Here is a 22,664-nt window from a genome sequence, read left to right on the forward strand (position 1 = left end):
CTTAAAGCTTTTGGTTTGAATGGTGCATGCCTGATCCCCCCCCCCCCCCCACCCCCTCCAGGGAAGGGCTTATCTACCGTAAATCACACAGCGATTATATCAGCTGAACTCTTGACTTTAAATACCACTGTACGGCATGCAAATTAACAGGGAAATGTCAAATGATCGTTCAGTTTCATTCAGTTTAGAAGAGCCAGTCAGACAGAAGGGAGATTAAGTCACACACGCACGCGCACACACACACACACACACACGCACACACGCGCACACACACACACACACACACACACACACACACACACACACACACACACACTCACTCACTAGTGACATTGTGTTTGAGCCTGTCGCAATTATTACATAACCGCCTAATCACAATTATTTGAGATAATCACAGTTATTCTTTGCATAATCGTCATAATCATTTCCATGTTGAAAAATGTTTCATATATTTTCAAAAATCCTGGACAGAAACACAATTAACCCTTTAAGACCTGGAACTCCCTTTTTAGATTTGAGCTAAAAAGCATTATTTTACACTTTGGCTATTGAAAAATAGCAGATATACAAGCTCGTAGCGCGGCACCGAGTGCCGCGCTACGAGCTTGTAGATCTGCTATTTTTGAAAAAACGTGAAAATTTGTGCAAATCTTTGAATATATATTTTTAAGCGAACATTTGTACCTCAAATATTTGCTTCTGGGGGTCCCTGGAATAAAATATTTTGAGATGGGGGTCTACGGCCAAATACATAGAGTATACATTTTAGGGTCCTTGACATGAAACAGTTTGAGAACCACTGACATAGTAACATAAGTCTTTTAAAAAAAAACTGTAGTTAATCGTGAAGTGAGACGTCATGTCATGATGTCATGTTTCATTCCGAACGGTACCAAAAGAACGGCACATATGGTGGATGTTTTAACATGCAGCTTCATCCATGAAGATCATGTTTTTACGATTATAGTGTTTTTTCCCCTGGACCCTCGAGCAAAGCAGCAGGCGGGGAGACAAGAGGGTGATGAAGATGAGTGGAGCATGGTTAGGATCCGAAGCCAAGTGTGCTAAAGGCCAACGGAGGATGCCAAGGGAGTGGTGTCAGTGGGAGGGAGCGGGGACGAGGAGGACAATGAGGGGTGGTAAAGATTTGGTTGAGAGCCTCACCAAATCCAGGCTGAGCCAGCAAGAAGTGATGGAATAATTAAAAGACATTGCCACAAAAAAAACGTTTAAGTATGTGAAGGAATTGACTCCATTGAAACTTTAAACTGGTCACACGATTGTGTAAGCTGTGTGTGTGTGTGTGTGTGTGTGTGTGTGTGTGTGTGTGTGTGTGTGTGTGTGTGTGTGTGTGTGTGTGTGTGTGTGCGCGCTCTACATTCTTATCCCACGATTTTGTAACCCATTTTTTCACCCAGTGCCAATTGCCTAAGCATGTAATCCTCGGAGCTACTCTCCCTCTGCCAGCCTGGGGAGAGCCCCGAACTGAGCTGCTCATGATTCCTTCAATGCATGAGGAGTGAGCAGATCACTTCTTATCAACTGACAGGGGGAAGTTTCCCTGGTAGGACATAGCGCGTGGAAAGAACATGTTATTTTGTGAGGGTACCTACCCCTTGGGGACACGGGGAGAACATGCAAACTACATACAGAAAGGCCCTTCCGCCAACCCCACCTAGGGTATGGCCACAATGACGTGGAGGAGATAACACGCCCACAGCGCTCACACCCGGCGGGAATCGAACACAGGACCTTTCAGCTGTGAGGCAACAGCGCTACAGACTGCGCCACGTGTCCCCATTATATCATATAAGGGAATCTGACTGTTTAGAAATACATTGAATGTCTTTCTTCTGTTCATTAAAACAGACTGAAGTAGGGATGCAACAGTTAAGCAAACTAATCAATTTAATCGATTATAGGAAATAATCACATTTTATAGAATGTTTTTCAAAATTGGCGATCGGCAAACTCAAAGAGCATTGCATCGTGATGCATTGTGCGCTTGTAGATCAGCTATTCTCGCTAGTTTTGCATGAGACTGTTGTACAACAAAGTATGAAATAGGGGTTGAGTGGTTAATCAAACTAATCAATTTAAAAATACAATTCTCTTTTTTGTCGATAAGTTCAAATACTGTATAATTATTCGATTAATCGCAAAGGTGATCGATAGAATAATCGCTAAGAAAATAACCGATGGTTGCAGCCCAAATTTTAAGTCATCAGACCCTGAAAAACTCCACAAAACGATGCCCATGTTACAAATCCATTCCTCACAGTCTTTTCATATGCTAAATTCAGACCAGGGCTATTAACAACCAGCCTTGTACCGCATCCCATTTTTGACTGGCGTTCATTCAGCGTTGGCAGCAGCAGACGACTGTGGGTTAGCGAGGGCTGCCCATTAGTCTCCTGGTAACGCATTCCTTGTCTTGCTTTGGTATGACTCAGTCTGTTCCCGTGGGGCTCCATGGATCTCCATCCAGTCAGTGTGGGGGGGTCAGCTTAGTGACAGGTTATGTGCACTGGTAGGGCTTCAATGGAACGCTTGTTCGCACGACTCACATTCAGAACAGGATTTTCTTGAAAAGCCCTACCCTTAAAGGAGAATTCTGCATTCTGGACTACCTTTTTCTAACCTTTATATGATATTATATCCTAGAACAAGTGGTACATTAGGAAAACAATTCATAACTCCACCCTGAGTCCACCGCAGCTAAAAACCAGAGCAGACGGTTCATGTGCTAGATTATTATTTGTTGGGTGATATGTGATGTTCATAATGACAAAATACTACTGTAGGTCTACAAAGCTTTAACCCACTAAGACCTGAGAAAGTTTCTACAAATGTCTTCAAAAAACAGTTTTCTGAAAATACTTGTTTCTATATCAGTGGTGCTCAAACTTTTTCATGTCAAGGACCCCCAAAATTATATGTATTTGGCCGCGGACCCCTATCTCAAAATATATTGTTCCAGGGACCCCCAGAAGCAAAGATTTGCGTTACAAATGTTCACTTTAAAAAAATATATATATTTTTTTTAAGTGAACGTAGCACGGCACTCGGTGCCGTGCTACGCGCTTGTATATCTGCTATTTTTGAATAGCCAAATAAATAAAAAATGACACAGATGCGTTCCCGGTATTAATTATTAAAGACATCCTTCAATGTTGAAAATGAGTGGTATTCCCCTTTAAATGGTGTAGGACCAAAATACATTTCTGATCTGGTACGATATCATGAACCATCCATGACCTCTCAGGTCATCTGGGAAAGGCCTGCTTTCTGTCACTATAACCAAAAATAAACATGGGGAAGCAGCATTTAGTTTTTTTATGCACCACATATCTGGAACAAACTCCCTTTTAAAACACAACCAAAGACCTTTCTGTTTGCCGCTTGCCTTTGAACAAGTTCTTATAATTTTTTCTCTTTTCTTTTCTCTTCTGCACTGTAACTGCATCTGTACATTTTTACGCCTTTTGTTTTATGCACGTAATGCATGTAATATTATAATTGTGTTTCCTTTGCTTGTTGATGTTCTGAGAAAAGCACATTGAATTGAATTGCCTTGAAATGTGCTATACAAATCAAATTGCCTGGCCTATGCCAATGCTCTTCTAGTAACTCAATGAGTTTATCTGTGTCTGTGCATCTGCTTTCAGAGTGAGAGAATGCTGCCGCGCAACCAGGGAATAATGCAGTCTGACAGCGTTTGCCCTTTATTCTTTTCCTCGAGAATGAGAGCTGTCGGAATGCACCCTGCTACCTTGTCATACAGCACTTTACAAACCCACAACTGCCAAGATAAAATAGACATGTCAGGGATGTGATGGATCAACTCCCGGGCCTGCCAATCGTCAAACCACCGTTGTCCTTTTTTAAATTTCTTTGGCAATTCAAAAATAGCACAGAGTGCCGCGCTATGAGCTATTTTTTTAAAATCTTGAACAATTGTGCATTTTTTTAAAAGCGAATATTTTTAACTCCAATATTTGCCTCTGTGGGGTCCCTGGAACAAAATATTTTGAAATGGGAATCCGCGGCCAAATACATAGGGTTAGGTTTTTTTGGGGGGGGGTCCTTGACATGGAAAAAGTTGGAGTACCACCATATAGCAACATACTGTTAGGATTTAGAAAACATTTTTAGATATGTATTTGGCCGTGGACCAAATACATATCCAGATATACCAAAGACGCTACTCTCCCTCTGCCAGCCTAGGGAGAGCCCAGAACTGAGCTCATGCCTCATGCAATGCATGAGGAGCTAGCAAGCCGCTTCTTATCACCTGACAAAGGGGAGTTTCCTCGGTTGGACGTAGTGCGTGGAAGGAACACGTTATTCCAACCAGTTCCTTTCCCCTCCATCAGGCGCCCCGGCTGGCCAGGGGGAGGCAGTACAGAGACCAGGATTACTAACATGTTTTTTGTGAGGGTACCTACCCTAGGGGACACACGGGGAGAACATGCAAACTCCACACAGAAAGATCCTTTCGCCAACCCCACCTAAGGTATGGGCACTGATGACGGGGAGGAGAGGACACGCCCCTAGCGCCCACAGCGTCCCCGTCGGGAATCGAACCCAAGACCTTCTAGCTGTGAGGCGACAGCGCTACCGAATGCGCCACCGTGCCCCCAGAAAAAAAGTCATGTTTGATTGGACTCTCTGTGAAGTATACAGCCGCCTTTATGCTCCAACAAGTCAGAGGAGCAGATGGGCACGGGGGGGGTTTGAGATGTTCTGCCCTGTGGAGTGACTAACCGTAAACCCGGGGCTCATTTGAGCTCTGTCTCCATGGTAGATGCTGTCGCGGTGATCATTTAATTACGCAGCACAATAAAACTCAACATCAAGGGCCTCTGTTTTACCGAGGGGGGCTGGGGGTGGGGGTGGGGAGGGGGGGGGGTCTAAGTGGCTGTCTGCCGCCCCCGCTGAGCTGTGGGCGGTCTTCTCCGGCGTGGCGTGGCTTGGCGGGCACCGGCACCCTGGTCCTCCCACAGCTGTACAGCGTCCGGCTGCCATGTGGCTCGTGATTTCAAGTAGGATCCAAGAGAGCCAGGCATGCCACCTGGGCACTATATCCGTTACAGTGGGACTCTCTGTGTGTGTACACAGGGGGGTGGGGGGGGCCTGGGGGGAAGGGGGCGGTGGCTAGTGAGCGGCTGATGATACCCACTGTTGTGTGCGTGTATTATAAGAGAGAGCCGAGAGAGAGAGGAAGAGAGAGAGAGGGGCGGCGATCACTCGGCACTTTGGAAATGAATGCCCATTACCACCCCCCCATCAGGCTGTCTTCATATCAAGAGTAAGCGGAGCACACCGCCTCTCGTTCACTGCACTCTTGGCACTGCGGGCTCTAATCTCCATGCTTCTCTGTTTAACCCATTGAATCTTTGGCTATTTTCAAAAAAATCGTGAACATTTTTGAATATTTGTAACTTTTAATATATATTCTTAATATATATGTTTCCCTAGGAGCAAAGATTTGAGTTACAAATGTTTGCTTTAAAGATATATATACACTCAAAGATTTGCACAACTTTTCAAAAATAGCAGATCTACAAGCTCATAGATGAGCTTGTAGATCTGCTATTTTTTAAAAGCCAAAGAAATCTAAAATGACTGAGATGTGTTCCCGGCCGGATTGAATGGGTTAACTCTATGAGCCCTCCAAGATCAGGGCCTATAAAAGCCTCTCTTCCCATTTACCTCGAAGGCACACTCACTTAAGAGCCACAAGTACTGTAAGTCTATTCTCCAAACCAATGCAATGAGCAACCATCATCTAAGTCCCCGCAAAAACCCCCGGCTAAGATTCCGCAGACATATCTTTGATGCTGACTCACATGGGCGTTACCGCCCACCTCGGAAATGCCAATCGGCAAATCGTTAACTCTCGGCAGGCTCGACTCCAGTATCCTCCTCTTCAACTTCACTTCACCTTGCACTGGTTAATTGTAGCGCTGCCACGGGGGTGCTATAATAATGCCGACCCGTGGACTGTTATTATCCCTGCCTAGTTATTAGCCTCCATGCTGCGTGGGGGCCTGGGCCCCGGCAAAGAGAGCCGCAGTGCACACAAGACATAACAATGAGGATCAGTGCCTGTCACATTCCCTACAATCACACATAGTTACACATCCCCAAATCCATCAGCCAGCTGCCCACTGCACTCTCTATACCGTCTCTCTATTGCTCTGTAGTTACGCTACTACTGCCGTTACTGACTGCTGCCCCATCTCCTCGCCGCAACCTCTGTCCTGTGTCTATCCCACAGCTCCTCCTAACACTTGACCCATTCAAGCTTGTAGATCTGCAATTTTTTGAAAAAACGTGTGCAAATCAAGGACCCCCAAAACGATATGTATTTGTTGCTTTCCCTCTAGCGAAAGGCGATACAACTTAAAAGAGTGAATTGCGATATGTCTGGATAGTGTCACATTTTCCTCTAAGCCTCCCTGATTACACAGTTCAACAATGCACCAACCTACACGTTTCATAGATGTTTTTATTTACTCAAATGGGAGAGGAGGAGAGGAGGAGAGGAGGAGGACGATTAACAGGAATTCAGCAGATGGAGAGGTGACCTTGGTGAATTAATTTCCTCTGACACGTCAAAAGAAACACTCACAACAAGTACTTCCAATATGAAATGTCATTTTTACATTAAAATATTCCTGTCATATTGTTGACACCCACATTTCTCGCTGCAGATGTCGTTGCAGTGAGAAATAAAAACGTCTTATTTGGCAAGTAAGTAAGTAAGTGATTCATTTAGCCGCCTAGGACACTTTACATTAAGCCGCGGACAGGGTGAAGTGGAGAGACCGGACAGCTGGGTGAGGAAGTGTGTGTGTGTGTGTGTGTGTGTGTGTGTGTGTGTGTGTGTGTGTGTGTGTGAGACGGATGAGGTACAGTATAAATGGGCTCTTACCACCACTCAATAGCTTCATCACCAACCAGAGTTCATCCTTTACCACAAATGAGGTGTAGTAGGACACAATGTTGGGGTGATGGCACTGGCTCATGGCCTGGATCTCTTTCTGTCAGAGGAGAAGCAAGAGAGAGAGAGAGAGAGAGAGAGACAGAGAGAGAGATGAAGAGAAAGAAACAGAAAAAAAGGTAGAATTCACATGAGACTATAGCCAGCAGAAGGTCAAAAAGAGAGAGACGAGACAATGAGCATTCTACAGCATTCTTCTAATACAAGTATTGCGCTATTAGGCAACAGAGAAAAAAAAACACCTCATGCCATTTGCCTCGGATTCAAAAGCTGTTGGAACATAATGATTCTCACATAATGTCACTTAATAGATCGATTGTGTCTTTGCACCACAGCTGGTGTAATTCAATTATTCTCTTGTTACTCATTTGGCCCACACAACGCTGATGCTGCAGGTAAAAGTCCTTTATTTATTATGGCTGACAGGTGTAGTGTAGTAGTAATAGGATGACTATGGCTGACAGAAGGTGAGAGCACAGCTGAGCGAGTCACCCAAAGTAAACCCGTACCTGTCCCGGTGTGTGAAAGTGAAAATCAAAGCCATTCGATTCTGACATCATCACCGTGTGGTAACGCTACACTCCCATCGTGGTTTGGCATTCTAAGATAACAGAGGTATTAACAATGATGACACGCGGGTATGCCGACTTTATCAAGTTCTCTCTCTCCAGGAAGTACTATACGTTTCTTGGAACAGTGGGGAACTGCAACCGTTCCCATCTGGCCTCGAATTGCAGAGCATGCAAAGCCCTTGGGGAAATGAAACATAACTCAATCACGTTGTTGACAGAGGGGTTTTCTCTGACTTTGAAGCGGAAGTCATTTTTAAAAATGTATTGTGTTCACATCAAGGCTATTTCATTAAGTCAGCCACCATGAACAGAAAACATGTTCAGTCTTCTTTGCTTCTAGCTGTAGCACCATCTGTGTGTGTGTGTGTGTGTGTGTGTGTGTGTGTGTGTGTGTGTGTGTGTGTGTGTGTGTGTGTGTGTGTGTGTGTGTGTGTGTGTGTGTGTGTGTGTGTGTGTGTGTGTGTGTGTGTGTGTGTGTGTGTGTGTGTGTGTGTGTGTGTGTGTGTGTGTGTGTGTGTTGGGGGGGGGGAGTATGTATGTGTTTGCAATGCATTAGATCCCAGTAGCTTGGGAAGCTAGAGAGCTGAGGTAATGTTGGCCCAGGAGACCAATTCATCACCTCGGCATCAGTCACAGTCATTTGCCAGATAGACTTCCAACAGTTACGTCGAGTGTCAATCATCCTACGACTCACTTTTCTCTTCCCGGTTTTCACTTGAAGCTTAGCACATCTTTCTTAGCAAGAAGTGACTTCAAAGTCTGTCATAGCCATGAAAAGAAAACCGTTTCCCAGAACCACGGGTATCATCAAGTCAAGGTAGAATGCAATGAGTCATCCGCTTGAAAATGTTTTCTGCCAGCGACCCTCAGAATAGATGCTTTGTGTTAACACTTTTCTAAAATGTTCAAAAATATCAGATGTAACAGCTCGCAGCGCGCTGTGAGCTTGTAGATCTGCCATTTCTGAATAGCCAATGCAAAAATCTAAAATGACAGATGCTTTCCCGGTTTAAACCCATTGAGACCTGAAGCCCAACAGTTTTCTGAAAAAAACGTATGTTTCTATATCAGTGGTGCTCAAACTTTTTCATGTCAAGGACCCCCAAAATTATATGTATTTGGCCGCCGACCCCAATCTCAAATTATTTTGTTCCAGGGACCCCCAGAAGCAAAGATTTGAGTTAATGTTTGCTTTAAAAGAATATATCTCTGCTGTCCAGCCAGAAACTGCTAACTCCAAAACGCTCATTGTTCAGGAAACGCAAAAACAAAATATACGTTTTTCAGGAAATGAAGAAAACCTTATATTTTTAAAACAAAGCAACACTGCCTCATCAAAGTTGGTATAGTGACTTTATAAATTGTCAGATACTTGCATGTGTCATTATATTATCAACACTTTAACCAAATCGCGGGTAAATCAACACTTTACCCAGCGCAAGTGGAGTTAGCAGTTTCAGACGAGCAGAAATCAAGCTGAAGTGGAGTTAGGTGTACAAACAACAATAGCTCCACTCACTGCTAAGGGAGAGGTTTCTGAAGGGTACAAATTCTCAAAAGGTAACAATGGATCTCCAAGCTCACAATGCATCACAACAACGTGTGAATTAATGCCCTGATGCTTCATGCCACTTATTATATAGGCCTACAATAATAAACAGGACTTTAAATATTACAATAACTTCTGCAAAGAGGTAGTAGAATAGCGCAACAGAAATGCTATGAACGCCTTTCTTCTTGTCACATTGCTCTCCTCATTAAACACTTAATAGATTTTAGAAATATAATTACTTGTTTTCATAACATTAGCGTCAGTGCTAAGTTTGATAAACAGGTACACTGCATAGTTTTAACAGACTACGGGGAGCTTGTTTACGTGGTCCTCCTCGTTCACTGCGCAACGCGCTCTACTCATGCTGTTGAAAAGCAGCGCTGTAGAGGAGAGGGGGGAGTTGTTTGTTTTTGACGGACAGTTTGAGGATCCAAAGGAGTTGGGAGTTTTCGTCAGAGGCGCTTTTTAATACTTTTCATTGGTTCAAATGTTTTGATATTTTACACAGACCTAAAGGGTGTTCAATAGCCTTGATTTATGAAAAAAAAAAAAAAATGAAAATCGAGTTAGCTGGTCCTGGCTGGACACCGACGATATATATATATATATATATATATATATATATATATATATATATATATATATATTCAAAGATTTGCACACATTTTCACGATTCTTCAAAAATAGCAGATCTACAAGCTCATAGTGCGGCACTCGGTGCTGCGCTATGAGCTTGTAGATCTGCTATTTTTGAATAGCCAAAGTGTAAAATAATGCTTTTTAGCTCAAATCAAAAAGTGACACAGATGCGTTCCAGGTCTTAAGTAAGTAACATCATTAAGCAATAACTGTAATAAAGATGTAATAATTGTGGTATTTGAGGTATTCAATGATGCTACGTAGTACAAATACTTCAAATTCCGCTCACTTCTTCTCACAACCACGACGGCCAGCAACAATAGGTTCTCAACACGAGTAAAGCCAAACCCATTACAAATGAGAAACCTTCGCAGACAGCCAGACACCCATCCACCATTTGTTTGAGGCAAAACGATCAATAAAACAGAGATGCTGGTGAGACAAAAGATGGATGGGCAATCGAAGCCTGGTGTCCGCCCTCTTTGCTTTGCTTACACAACGTGCGTCACCAGCCCAATGCTTTGCCAGAGTCATCAGTATTTAGGTGGCTTTCTACCAGTGGTGGAAATATGCACAAAATGTCTTCACTTAACCCTTTAAGGCCTGAGGCCGATTCAAAAACGTTTTTGCATGTTCTCCCCGTGTCTCTCAGGGTAGTTAATACCCTCACAAAAACATGTAGTAATCCTGGTCACTAAACTCCTCCCCCATGACAGCCGGGGCGCCTGATGGAGGGGAAGGGAACTGGTTGGAATAACGTGTTCCTTCCACGCGCTACGTCCTACCAGGGAAACTCCCCCCTGTCAGGTGACAAGAAGGTCAGTTGGCTCTCATGCATTGAAGGAGGCATGAGCTCAGCCCTGGCCTCCCTAGGCTGGTGAGGGGAGTGTAGTGCCCAGGATCACTTAGAAAATTGGCACCGGGTGAAAAATAAGGGTTACAAAATCGTGGGATAAAAATTAAAGTAAAAAAAAAAAAACGTTTTTCTAAATCCTAACAGTTTTTTGAAAAAAATATAAAAAATATTTTTCACGATTTTTCAAAAATAGCAGATATACAAGCTCATAGCGCGGCACCAAAGAAATCTAAAGTGACACAGATGCGTTACCGGTCTTAATGGGTTAAGTGAAAGTATCAAATACTGCAATGTAGAAACACTCTGTTACAAGTAAAAGTCCTGTAATCAAAATTTACTTGAGTAAAAAGTACAAAAGTATTGGCATCAAAATATACTTAAAGTACCAAAAGTAAAGGCACTCATTGTGGCGAATATCCCGTTTCACAAGGTATCATTATGTATAAAATCGTTCACATAATACGTGTCAAGATGCGAAGCGTTGTGAGCTTGTAGATCGGCTATTTCAAATAGCCGAAGTTTAAATAGGGCTGAAGTGGTTAATTTATGTTTTGTAATCATAATTCAAATCTACAAAGTAATTAGTAACTCAAATTAAAAGTACAATATTTGCCTCTGAGATGAAGTGGAGAAGAAGTAAAAGTATTAAAAATTGGAAATACTCCAGTAAAGTAAAAGTACCTCAAACTTTTTACTTGCTTACAGTAAGTACAGTACTTGAGTAAATGTACTCGTTACTTTCCACCACTGCATTCTACTGAAGAAAGGTGGCTGACGCCCGGAGGACAGCAGGCAAAGACCACGCCTTGGCATTGGCATGAACATGCAGGTGACATAGTAGTGCCAACATTAGAAAGCTTAACAAAAGGGCAGGAAAACACCTGCCCTGAATCACAATAAGGGTGGATACAGATTTGTCTATGAAACAAAAGCCATTAGACCATGGCAGGTAGAGACGAGACTGACAGGAGGAAGCAACTAAGCAAATAGAACGCCCAGCACCACTTCAACAGCAGTTTGAGTGTTCTAAAGAAAAGAGTGACCTCTGGATATATAGAGAGTATTCACATGCGTCACTTTTCCACCGGGACACGCCTAGGGCTGTCACGATTACAAATTTAAGTTGACGATTAATTATTATCACTCAAATAATTGCGATTAACGATTTCATTGTGTTTCTGTCGTTGAAAATGAATGGAACATTATGAATAAACATTACATTTCTGTTTGGCTTTCATAAACAAAAGTTGCACAGGGCAGATATGACAAATAACACATATTTAATTACTTTATACTTAAAACAAACATTAATAGTGGAAAACGCATCGCATCGCGATGCGTTTTGAGCTTATAGATCGGCTATTTCCACTATTTTTGATTTTTTTTTTAAATATGTTTTTTTTAACATGGAATTGATTATGACGATTATGCAAAAATAATTGCGATTATATAAAATAATTGCGATTAGACGATTATGTAATAATTGTGACAGGCCTAGACTGCCCCCCTCATCTAGAAATCTTGAGCATTGGAGTTTGGAAGCGCTCGTTGGAAATCACTCAACGATCCTGCGTACCACCCGGTTCTAAATGTCACATAATGCAGGAGGCAGCAGGACGTTATTGAAAACGAGCACTTCCTAAAACTCTGACACTTTGAAAAATAATCACCCGCATGGAATTTATTGACAGAAAGAAAGTAGCTCACAACATGTCTCTACGGTGGATTTTTAAGAAACACAAACTTTGCAGATAGAAAGAGGGTAATTCAAGCTTTCCGTACAGCCGCCAAGTTGGTGAGTTAACGTTGGCACCGAGTGCCGCGCTATGAGCTGGTAGATCTGCTATTTTTGAAAAATCAAGAAAATGTGTGCAAATTAATATATTTATATTCTTTTCAAGAGAACATTTTTAACTCAAATCTTTGCTTCTGGGGGGTCCCTGGAACAAAATATTTTCAGATGGGGGTCGGCGGCCAAATACAACAAGCTGGGGGTCCTTGACATTAAAAGGTTTGAGAACCCCTGATATAAGTAAGAATCGGCATCAGGTCTTAATGGTTTAATACAAAAAGATAGGACTTTTTCGTTTGGATGTATGGGCTGTCAAGAAGGCCAGAAAGTATTTTTTTGCCACTCAGTGGGCGTTCCCGCATAACTTCCGGGTACGATGATGTCACGCGCATAGCCTCTATTCTAGGAAAAAGTGCAGCCCCCTACCCTCGCGCCCCCATTACTCTCATCGTCCTGAAACTGTGCAAAAACAAAAGCCCTCATTCTCCTGAGACTAAGTGAGCCATTGATTGCAGCTGTGGCATTGATGTGGCTCTGATGAGCTCTTAAAATCTATGTTTCCCCCATAGGACCAGCTCTTAAAATCCATGTTTCCCCCACAGGACCAGCTCTTAAAATCCATGTTTCCCCCAATAGGACCAGCACCATCTCCTCTGTGTGAATGTCAACTGAAAGTGTCTGGGATTTGTCGTCTAAATCCACAGAGGACCATAAACCCTGTCAATACATGTCATAATCTATTCATAGCTATAATATTGTACTTACTGTAAAACCATGTATTTCTCTCTCTGTTTTGAACTTTATTTTTAGATCATGCGTATCATATTTTAAAACAGTCTCAGTGATTAAAATGTTATTGAACTTACAGTACATGGATAACTAAGTCAATATTGTCTAAATATCAATTAATAATTCATGTTTGAATGTCATTCATGAATCAATCTTTTCTCCAAGGAGTAGTCTTGGCTAGACTTTCTGAACGCTAACTAAAAGATACGTTGATTTTCATAGTTTAACTACACTGTTTAGTTATGTTTCTGTTTGCCTTTTTTTTCTGGCATTCTACTATTTATTATCTTAATGTGAAGCACTTTGGGCTACATTTTTGTATGAAAGGTGCTATACAAATAAAGTTATTATTATTATACTGTACTGAAATGAATGGAATCCAATGGCTTCCTTAAATGACAAAAGATAAGTAGATTTTCATACCGCACTGAAATGAATGATTAGTCGATGATTCGACTAATCGATCGAGGGAGTCTGATTCTGAGTCTGCCAATCTCTCAGTCAAATCATGCAAAAAGAAAAAGATGCATTATTCGAATGAGAGATTGGCCTAATTTGTTACATTAATGAACTAATAGTTTGATAAAAATAGGATATACATCATGATTTATTGGGAGAAACCAAGCAAGTATATGTTAAATCAGACATTAAGCACGCCCACAGCCAAAATGGAATGATCCTCTATTGCATAACTTTTTCTTTTACATGATTCGACGGAGAGATTGGCAGTCGAATCAGACTGATTCGCCTGCCAATCTCTCAGTCGAATGTTTTTTTTTTTGCATGATTCGACTCCCAGTCGACTTAAGGCAACATTTGGCCAATCAGATTCGACTATATAAATTCTTAGTCTGGGACAGGCCTAATGGAATCCAATGGCTTCCTAAAAAAGAATGATGTACTGTATGATTTGGTTGCTATTATGTAATGATTGTCAGTAATGTAAATTGTCAAGGCCCACATTCCCTTATCCCTGAACACAAACTGCTTTTCATTATCAAACAATCGAATCACGTCAATTTCTGTCAGGCCCGGATGGCCAGCACTGTGGGTCATCCCTATCCTCTCTCCATATCCTCCCCTGGATCTTACAGTGGAGGGGGGGGGGGGTGAGGGGGGGGGTGATAACGACAGAGCTTGCTGGCTGCAAACCGGACTCTGTCTTTTATCGGACTCTGTGTTTTGCCCAGGTCGACTTGGTTTTGAGGTTAGGTTTAGGCATAGTTTCTATTTTTTTTCTTTTCTTGGGGGGGGCTTTTATTAGCCTGGGACCAGACGAATCTGCAAGTGCAAAAAAAAATTGCACTTTGCGATTTGGGTCTGGCACCGCTCCATAGAGAATCCATTTCCTGTTCCAAAAGACGTGGGGCACCAATCAGGGCCCAGTATTCGAATATGGGCGACTGTAATTGGTAGTTGGTTGTAGGTCTAACCAATTGCGTCGAGGGACATTGTTTTGATCCCGCCCCTTGGGAAACAAAACGTCCTCATGGAAGCACCAGACTCATATCCACGCAGTGATATAGTCTGGCTACGCCAGGCTAGGCTTTTATGCCTTTATTTGACAGGACAGTAGGCTGACAGGAAATGGGGAGAGAGATGGGGGGGTGACACAGTAAAGGTCTTCGGGATCGGGAGTCGAACCTGCGACACGCTGTCAAGCTGGATTACCAGCGTATGTGGTATGCGCCTGGGCCGCTAGGCCAGCGGGCGCCCCAGGTTTAGGCATAGTTTCTGTGAGGTTAAGGTTAAGGTTAGATTTTAGGCATAGTTTTTGTGAAGTGAAAGGTTAGGGTTAAGGTTAGGGTCAGGCATAGTGTTTGTGAGGTTAGGGTTAAGGTTAGATTTTAGACATAGTTTCTGTGAAGTGAAAGGTTAGGGTTTAGGTGCCACCTGGGCGACGACACACCAAAAAGGAAGAGGGAGTCCAGGGCTGCAAAACAGCTGTTGGGCTGAACATGCTGTATAGGGGCTAAACCACTGTCCCGCTTCAAAATGCTTTGGGTCACACAGCAGCACCATGTCCTCTCTGTTCTCAGAAGTGTGGAAGTGGCAGGTCACTGCAGCTCTGTGGACCAGGGTGGAGGACCCCCAGAGCAGAGGAACAATGGGATGACCGGGAGGATGCTGTGTTGTGTTGTGTTCTGGCAGAACTTGCGGTCGTTCTTTCCCTTCTCTTCCAGCAGACAATGTGCGTCTCGGTTGTGATTCTTTTGTTGTGCGATTAGGTCACTGTAAACCTATCTCCATGCATAATGGAAATGTCCTCATTGCTCGTCTGCACCACACACAATGCCTATCTGAATCCAAGTCTGTGGAAAAAGTACCATTTCCTTTTTCCATGTGTTGTTACAGCCAAAGAAAACAAATAAATGTAATGCAGCCAACTTCTCTTCCATGAACTCTAGCTTCACTTGAAGCATACATTTTACATCACGTTATGCGACAGGCATGCAGAATGGGTGACTTTAGACCCCCAAAATAATATGGATTTGGCCACGGGCCCCCATCTGAAAATGTTTTGTGCCAGGGACCACCCAGAAGAGAAGATTTGTATTAAAAAATGTATTAAAAACACTTTCAAGATTTTTCTAAAATGTTCCAAAATAGATTTTAGAGAGTTTTTGAACTCAAAAACTTTCTGAAAAGGGTTTCTGAAAATTATATAGATACAATCTAAAATGACAAAGATACTTTCCTGGTTTTAATGGGTTAAAAGGGGGCAAAGACGAATTCCATCATTATTATTATTATTATTAGACTTTTTACATCAATATCATTGTGCCAGGTTTGTGTTTGTTTTTTACTCGCACAAATATTAAATTCTCATTATCGTTTGTGTTTCTGATCCTATTCCTGCAAGCTTTGTACATACAGTATCTATGGATGGAACAACAAACAGACAGCTATAGAAGAACTACAGGTCAGCTACAGAAGCAACAATGCTCTTGTGAACTAGCTTTGCACTTTGAATCAATTAGTTAAGTATATAACGGTGGCTATGGCTGGTCCGATTTTCAAGCAATTACATTTGCCAAGTCTAAAGACAGAACAGCTTAAAGAGTGGATGTGTGGGGAGTGAGAGCTCAGAATTTGACCATTGCTTGCTTATGTTACGCTAATTGTAACCTAACCTTGCCTGAAATAAAGCAATATTGAAGATCCACTACCGATTCTCTCAGATCATTTTCTGTTGAAAAGATTCCTGCCCATAGATATCTACTTCAAGAGCTTTTCATTGCAATAGAGCATGTCGATATGAAACATGTTCATGCCCGAGCCATGCCGAAATCCGTGAACGCTAGGTACACGACGTGGTCACAACAATTGGGCTTCATGTGGGCCTGCCCAGACGGAAGTATGCTGAGGTTTCGCTATATTGCATTATTTCAGTCTCCGCACAGTGTGCAGATGCCATGCACCATTCACAAGTTGGAATTTCCTGCTTGTACACGGAAAAGATGCCAGTGACTTATACCCCTCTGTGGAGACAACAGTCTCACCGCAAAGAGCCTTGATTTGATTTATTGGCCACATACTGTAATTTAGAACAAATATTTGGACAGCCGCTTGTAAAATGCACTGGATATGATACAAAAAAAGGATATTCCGGACAGCCCTGGTGTGGTTGTGATTACACTAGTTGTTGTCTGCAACCTGTCAGCCTCAACACACACACACACACACACACACACACACACACACACACCTAAAGAACAGAGGATGCTACAGCGGCTGACATTTTTGCTGACTCACTATAGTCTACGCTTTGGATTAAGTTTGCATTTCCCACAGGAGATCAGCAGAAGCACTTAAAAAATGTAATTAAATGAATTAGAATATTGGCCATGTCTTACATTCATGAGTTGTTTTCTATTTGCATAACTTATTTCCCAGTCACAATGTTTTTGCATAACTTAGTTAACAAGTCTGTAGTCGGCCAGAACTGAAGGGGAATTTAGCCAGAGAACATTCAAATTAAAAGATTTGTTTTTTTTACAGGCTGTATATCACACTTTGGTTGTTTGAGGTTCCAAATGAACCCTTAAAAAAGGTCTGTAACTCTGATAGTGTACAAATGGAACCAAATGGACATTTGGTTCCATTTGTATACCGTCACTTTGGCTATTAAAAAATAGCAGATCTACAAGCTCATAGCGCGGCACCGAGTGCCGCACTATGAGCTTGTAGATCTGCTATTTTTGAAAGATCGTGAAAATATGTGCAAATCTTTGAATATATATATTTTTAAAGTGAACATTTGTAACTCAAATCTTTGCTGCTGGGGGTCCCTGGAACAACACCTTTTGAGATGGGGGTCCGCGGCCAAATACATATTAATTTTGGGGTCCTTGACGTGGAAAATGTTGAGAACCCACTGACATAGCAACATATGTTTTTTCAAAAAACTGTTAGGATTTAGAAGACATTTGTAGAATCGGAACCTCAGGTCTTAAATGAGTTAAAACGTTTGTGAACCCCTGGTATTGCAGACGTGAAGTCCACATAACCAGCTCTGACAGTGTGATATAAAACCGGTTCTGGAAGCCTAAATTCCGGTTCCTAAATTGTTGGATCCGGCTCCGGATCCCACCCCTATTCTGGAACACAGGCCAGCCAGAACGAGGCCAACTCCGTTTTCCTCATGGTAAATAAAACCAAAGTCATTTCCCTGTAGTAGCGCTTCAAAGAGTAAACAACTAAATGTCCTCCATTGTCACAGGCGGACTGATCAGCCGGGCCGGACAGTTTGACATCACTGTGCTGGGCGATGCAGGTCACATACTGGTGCCACAGAAGGCACACACACACAGAGAGGCCACTATATAAGCAACGCTACGTCATCGGCAGTGGTGTAGAGTAACTAAGTACATTTACTCAAGTACTGTACTTAAGTTAAATTTTGAGGTATTTTAACTTTTCTTGAGTATTTCAAGATTTTCAGTACTTTTACTTCTACTCCACTACATCTCAGAGGCAAATATTGTACTTTTACTCCGCTACAATTATTTGTAAACTTTAATTACTTTGTAGATTTGGATTATTATTACAAAACATGCATTAACCACTTCAGCCCTATTTAAACTTTGGCTATTTGAAAATAGCCGATCTGCAAGATTGTAGATCTGCTATTTTCAAAAGATTTTTTATACGTTTGAAACCTGTGAAATGGGACATTCAGCATAATGGGTACTTTTACTTGTGGTACTTTAAGTATTTTGATGCCAATACTTTTGTACTTTTACTCAAGGAAATGTTTAATTCCGAACTTTTACTTTTACTAACAGAGTATTTCTACATTGCAGTATTGATACTTCTACTTAAGTAAAATAAATGTAGTACTTTTTCCACCACTGGTCATCGGTTACACAGAGCTAATAATGCACAATCACAAGGACACACACACACACACACACACACACACACACACACACACACACACACACACACACACACACACACACACACACACACACACACACACACACACACTCTCTCTCTCTCTCTCTCCTGGCAACATGTCAACAGAAGCGCTGAGAGAAAGGAGAAAAGGTGTTAAATTGACATTTTAATGCCAAGGACACAAATTGGGCTTCCTCATTATTCTGCTTGTGGTTTGAATCACTCAAGGTGCATGCCCATCAAACAGGAATAAATAGAGCATACCATTATTACCACAGCATGCAGAGAGACAACATCGTGGCTGTCCAGTGGAAAACCTTGTATGTCCAAAACAGTTTCTTTTAACAAAATGGGAAAAAGGAACCTGTGTTCCAATAGATCCAATGTAGTTACTACTTAGGCACAAGCTCTTGTTAAATACTTGTCATTGGTATAATATTTATAAAACCCACAGACAGACTTAACCACTTTCTTTTGTGCGACACTTAGGCCTGGCACTATTATTACAGTCGCCTATTCGCAAAAAATAGTAGAAATACACACAACGCGTCACTTCGTGACAACTATTTCTACTATTTTGAAAATTATTAAATATGTCAGTAATTTCTTTGTATATTTCAGTTATTTGTCATATCTACCCCAGGTGTGCAATTTTTGAAGCCTAAAAGCCAAACGGAAATTCATTTTTTTATTCACATGGTCCAACGTGCGACGCCAAACACACAATTAAAATCGTTAATCGTCAATTGTAATCGTGACAGCCCTAGCGACACTGTTGTATAACAAAGCAGGGTATTCATTTACGAGGAAAAAAAACGTAACACAGTAAGTTGAAATATGGAAATACGAGGTTTCCGCCGGAGTCCCGACAGCAGCTACATTAAAGATAATGCCTGTCCTGTGGTTAGAAATGGCTCGGTTACAGCTCAGGGTAGGAAAATAAAAACGGATTAAAAAAACGTGAGGCATCCTCCTTTTAAAACCTGCTCCTTGAGAAGGTGGCAATCTGGATTCAATTTAACGCTTCCTCGACGTTTAACTGGGTACCCAGCAGGCCATGGAAGCTGGGTGGAAACCACAGGCAGGAAACCTGACCTCTTAGTATTCTCCATGAGACCACTCAGTCCAAGAATCCCCAGAACAACATTCTCCTGATTCATCCTCTGGATGGGGGAGGGGAGGGGAGGGGAGGGGGGGGGGGGTTAGCCTCAGTTCAGTACTGGGTGAGAAAGCATCCACAGATCTCCAGCTGCATCTTCTCTCACACACACACACGTACAAACTTGACTTACTGGCTTTTTGGCAAGATTAAAACAAGAACAAATGAATAAATAAATGTCAATTATGACTGTGATGATAACAGTGAAGAATACAGGGTGGTCCCTCGACCTCCGTGGGAGGTCGGTTTTTCGCACCCAGGACGGCCGGGCAGCAACAGACAGACTCGGGTTGAGAGATGAATTACCGTTGGATGCGCCTCACCAGCCCGGAGCCAACGCGCCGCCCCCCCGTCCACCGTATCGGCGTTTGAAGCCGAAAAACGTAGATCTACAAGCACCGGCCAGCGAAAGCCACCTGTGTCCACTCTGAGGAGCACTGTGGCCAGCCACTGTGGGCCAGATTATATGGTAGCACACTAGCATTGCATCACTTGCTAAGGTCTATATGCTAAAGCTATACAAGCACACATACCTGAGATATACAAAGTTTTTGAAGGCCTGCAGACGATCTTCCGACATCGTTGCCGTTATCATCCTGTTCAGTGAAAAGTGACATTTCTAACTTCACGGCACTCTGTCTGCCATATAGAAATCTGTGACCGCCCCTCCAGAGCATGGGAAGCGATAGCAAACCGATCATCAAAAAGCCCTGCGAAATGCCAACATTTTGAAGAAACACCTTTTTTTCACCGGCTAAATGTAGGACTGGTTACTCCAAAAAACAGATTATTTTTTACTGGTCAAATACGCTAAATAGTTTTTTTTGTATATTACCATGTGTTAATATAATACTCTCATACTCTCATATGCAATTTTCAGTGGCTATCATAAACAACATAAGGTATATTAACGTAATTCTGAGTGGACTGAAGGCAGACCGGCAAAACCCATGAGGACTGAAAAAGATGGTGACAGGTTCCGAGATCAAATGCCTGTTGTGGGGCATAGCAGCTCATAATGTAATAACGGCTCATAATGTGATAACGGTTCATAATGTAATAATTTAAATGTAATAAAAGTTCATAATGTAATAATCAGCTCAGACTGTAATAAAATCATGAGCACTAACGTAATCTACCCTGGCAAATGTAAAGCAGCAGCCTATCAGAGTAAAACTATAGTGACATAGAATACTGCAATTCATACACAAACAACCTTTTTTCAGAACATCCTCAAACACGGTCAATTGCTCTGAAGTAAATAAATATGAAAATGATTAGTTGATGATGATGATCTACACGCTAACAACGCTTTGCATTGTTAGCTTCCTGATCTTTTTTGGCACGCGACTCCCTCTAACCATGCAACGGTACGACGCCTAAAATTGCTTCTTCTTTAACATGATTTTGTACACTTGCCGGCTGTTTCTGGATGCACTCGTTTAAAAAAGGACACCGTCCCGGTGACAACGCTTGAATCTACTCGTTTGATTGGTCCTTGTAAGTGCAACACATATTGCATTATACAAATGGACACACACACACACACACACACACACACACACACACACACACACACACACACACACACACACACACACACACACACACACACACACACACACACACACACACACACACACACGTCTAAAAGCTGCTGCACCACTTTTTAAAAAAAGGAGAGCTTTAGGCAGAATCACAAATAGACAACAGAATCAGTTTCTTTCAAATATTTACTTCGACTCCAAATAGAAGTTGGCTCCCAATTCTTTTTTACACGTCTGTCTGACTGGCTGGTTAGTGTCCATCATTTACCAGCCAACGAGAAAATCAACACGCCACTGGCATTTGGTGGGGTGTTCATTTTTGCACGCACACGTGCACAGTCGCACACACTCACTCACACACAAAGCTATTTCTCACAGGTTCGCTCTACAGTATGTAGCAGAACAGGATTTTGACAACTTGAAAGGGAGATAATAGCCATGTGTCCTCTCTCTCTACAGGTCTCTCAATCATGTTTGTAGCCTAAGACGCTAATGAGTGCCTGCTTCCTCCTCCGGATCACCCGAACCCCTCAGGGAGTCTGGGGTGTCTTTGGGTCATCAGGATCAAAAGAGCAGCTGGCATAAAACTCAAAAAGGTTTGAGAACCACTGTTATAGCAACATAAGTTTTTCAGAAAACCGTTCAGATCATATTAAGCCCGATTTATTGTTGCCACTAATTACTACCATCATTTCAAATGGAAAAAAACAAGACAAAAACACTTCTTTGGTTGGATGCTTCATTTTTGCATGAAACATTAATAAAGCTTTAGTTGTCAACTCAAGAACTGAATTAATGATACCACAAAGGCAATTACTGTACCGTCAGGCCAGTGACACAGTGTCTCAAACAACGTAGGCTGGTAAACTGCTCTGACTGAATGTCTGACTGAGTGAGTGAAACACACATAAAACCTGCTAGTCACCAACCACAGGAAACCCAAGAAGATCTACACAAGATCATCTGATCATCACTATGTGCGGGGGGGAAGCCGCCACCATGTGCAGGGGGGGAAGCCGCCACCACCACCAGTCCACCACGGTCTCTCTTGTACTTCCGAAACTCATAATGCGACACATGCAGTGGTGGGAAACGTTCTCAAAAAAGTAAAAGTATCAATACTGCAATGTAGAAGTACTCCGTTACAAGTAAAAGTCCTGAATTAAAAATGTACTCGAGTGTAAGTACAAAAGTATTGGTATCAAAATATACTTAAAGTACCAAAAGTACTAAAATGTTTGAAAATAGCCTAGGTATAAAATAGGGCTAAAGTGGTTAATGTATGTTTTATATTGTAATCATTTATATCTGCAAAGTAACTAAAGTTTTCAAATAATTAATAAAAT

General features: G+C 42.1%; 1 protein-coding gene across 4 annotated transcripts in view; it reads right to left on the reverse strand.

Moving 5' to 3' along the window:
- The window catches only part of oxsr1b (oxidative stress responsive kinase 1b), an 85,620-nt gene that overhangs the window by 40,069 nt on the left and 22,887 nt on the right, over positions 1–22,664 (reverse strand). For all 4 annotated transcript variants that reach the window (XM_084048060.1, XM_084048059.1, XM_084048058.1 and 1 more), the window contains exon 3: positions 6,941–7,049. In XM_084048060.1, coding sequence (XP_083904186.1) covers positions 6,941–7,049 — 109 coding nt within the window. The remainder of the gene's footprint in view (positions 1–6,940; positions 7,050–22,664) is intronic.

Source organism: Gymnoscopelus microlampas (genome assembly GCF_963454915.1).
Source record: "Gymnoscopelus microlampas genome assembly, chromosome: 22".
NCBI classification, from domain to species: Eukaryota; Metazoa; Chordata; class Actinopteri; order Myctophiformes; family Myctophidae; genus Gymnoscopelus; species Gymnoscopelus microlampas.